The sequence below is a fragment of the Dendroctonus ponderosae genome, unplaced genomic scaffold, assembly GCF_020466585.1.
Source record: "Dendroctonus ponderosae isolate FM_Combo_2020 unplaced genomic scaffold, Dpon_F_20191213v2 Dpon_F_20191213_1, whole genome shotgun sequence".
Classification (NCBI taxonomy): domain Eukaryota; kingdom Metazoa; phylum Arthropoda; class Insecta; order Coleoptera; family Curculionidae; genus Dendroctonus; species Dendroctonus ponderosae.
The window spans coordinates 47,937,067-47,939,711 of NW_026017110.1; the positions used below are offsets into that span (position 1 = coordinate 47,937,067).

Consider the following 2,645-nt stretch of genomic DNA (forward strand, 5'->3'; position numbering starts at 1 on the left):
CCTTCAAGCAAACCACTTCTGAAGATGCAAGCCACTCGTGCTTGCGAAACGTCAAGAAGAAATTCTACCGAACGACGGCCTAAAAACCCGAAAAAAACCATTATTTTCAATATTTAAGAATCAGGAAACTGTAAGACCGCGAAAAATAAAAAACAATTTGATTAAGAAGACAAATATGAATCAATACAAAGTGAAGAATTAAAGTTTAAAGTTAACTGTTTTTATGAAATGTTAAACATTGCAATTTCATCTGTAAATGAAAGATTCGAACTTCTGTCCTCTCACTCGGATGTGTTTCAATTTTAATGGGGCTGATTTTAATTTATTAATTAATTCAAGATTTAAGTGTTCTGAGCAAGAGCAATTTAAAGTTTGTAATAAACTTGAAGAAGCTTTGTCTGATAACAATCGAAATGGGAAAGACATAAGACTTTTGCAAGAAGTGCAGTTCCTACATCGTTTCAATCAAAGTGGTTTATCTTTAGAGCAAACGCTTAATTATATTATAGAAAATAATTTAACTCAATCGTTCCTAAATATTACCATTCTAATAAGTATACTATTAACCATACCGATTTCTGTAGCTACTGCGGATAGATCATTTGTTTATGTACTGACTACTAATTCCAAGTTTCATTTCTACTAACCATGTAATCAATATATAGTTTTTGTCGTAATGTTAAGAAAAAATATAGAACATAGTACCTAAAGTCTGTCCAAACTCGCACGACGGCGCCAGACCGGCTTGGCGCAGCCCGGCGCCTTAGATTAGCGAACCTCGAATCTTACATGATTTCTTGTTCGGATGATACCGACGAAATGTTCAAATTTTGGTTTCAGATATATAGAATATGCTACTACACATAATAACTTGCTTAGACACAATAAACGTTTGTGGGCTCATTGTGAAGCAGATCATGACATTTGCTGGGACCGAGAGTTTTTGAATCAGTTTTGTCGACTGTTTCCATTTCAATCGGTGAAAACGGTTCGATTGAGACTGAAACTAGCCGAGGCGCTGTTGGAGGTGAAATCGTAAGTTTTAGATTGACTAAACTGGTATCGTTTAATTAATTTAAATTAAACCGTTTTCAGACTCAATGTTAAAGTAATTCTATTAATACGAGATCCAAGAGGCACTTTACAGTCCCGAAAACATCGGGATTGGTGCCCCGGCGAACCTGACTGTGATCAACCTAATTATCTCTGCTCTGATATGGTGTCCGATTATAGTGCAGCTATTAGGCTGAAAGAATTATATCCTTCTAGGTTTCGGTAAGGATGTTTGCTTTGTGAAATGCTTGTTTTGTCATGTGTTTCGTACTTGTAGGGCGCTTCGCTATGAAGATATTTGCTTAAATCCATACGAAATTGCGGAGGAAGTATTCAACTTTATCGGTATTACATTACATCCCCAGGTAATTACGATGTTGGTAAAATCATAATTGCGATGGTGAGCAACGGCTCGGTGATCGTGTCGTTTCAGTACCTCCGAATTCTTTAGAGCAAACCATGGTGTTTAAAGGTGCAAACTATTGAATTTTGCACGTGTTTACTTAACAAATCACTGGTAGTGAATCAGGAGAGATGGACGTCTGAAACTTTCCACTTCTATTGCTGAATGATTCTTTTATGCTTGTAGGTACAACTTTTAATTAAGATCAGAGTAATGCTGATATTTGACGATTTTTGTGTGCAGGAGTAATTTATCTGCAACTATGTGAAATATCCTTCAGCTCGGCCCTTTTATTTATTTCTTGAGAAATCCTGAAATTTGGCTGTGATAATGCATGATCACTTTTCTACATCGCTTCACTTCTTGTGGAATTCAATTATATTTTGCCCGAATTCGAATGTAACAATATCGAACATCTTGTCGCTTGAAGGCTGTGTATTGTCCATTAAGTAAGTTCTCATACCTGCACGGCTTGGTGATAAAGGCTGCACAAGAGATCCAGGTTTTGTTCAACAATCTTATTTTTTATAGGTTTTTTTCAGGATTACTTTTATTCAACGGTTTTGAATCAATGTGAGTAATGAATGTTCTGCCATTTGTTTACGTTTTTCTATGGGAGCAACATTGGTTCACAGTCTATACAAAAGTAGGTACTTACGAGGATGCTTTGCCGGCTCGGTATTCAGTTTGATATACAGGGTTGTATATTGGAAAGTAATTTTAGAATGTGGACCTTTTAAACGTGAAAAACTTTCGTTGGACGAATTTTCTTGTAAACTTCATATTTACTGAGATATCGCACTTTGACGCACTAATGAGCAACCCTGTATATGAGTGGTGTCAACAAGAAAATAGCAGGAAAACGGTAGCCATTAATATATTTAGTGTTATATTTGCTTAGTTTGTAAGAAGCGACAAGCAAATGTCATTAAAATAACAGCGTCGAAATTTTATACTTAAAAATTCATAAGAATGTTTGGTGGTAATTACCAGAAAACATAATGAAACATTCATCATGGCAACACCGCAAAGGGGGAGTACGTGATAGTCACAGATCACAGAGGTTATAGATTGGAAACAGCCATATACGTCTGCAGAATGCTATTTGTCGCTTATCTCAGCGGCTGCAATGAAAACTAAACTCTAATTTCCACTACTGGCAGAAGAAATCTTCTTTATCGATTGGGTT

The 2,645-nt window shown here is 36.0% G+C and overlaps 1 protein-coding gene across 3 annotated transcripts in view; it reads left to right on the forward strand.

Moving 5' to 3' along the window:
* Positions 1-2,192, forward strand: part of LOC109546359 (carbohydrate sulfotransferase 1-like) — a 50,723-nt gene extending 48,531 nt beyond the window's left edge. Inside the window, exons 4-6 of one of the 3 annotated variants that reach the window (XM_048661166.1) lie at positions 841-1,035; positions 1,096-1,275; positions 1,331-2,191. In XM_048661166.1, coding sequence (XP_048517123.1) covers positions 841-1,035; positions 1,096-1,275; positions 1,331-1,445 — 490 coding nt within the window. In that variant the 3' untranslated portion in view covers positions 1,446-2,191. Of the gene's footprint in view, positions 1-840; positions 1,036-1,095; positions 1,276-1,330 lie in introns of all 3 variants that reach the window. The other 2 variants (XM_048661164.1, XM_048661167.1) reach the window with 2 other exon arrangements.
* Positions 2,193-2,645: the final 453 nt, after the last annotated feature.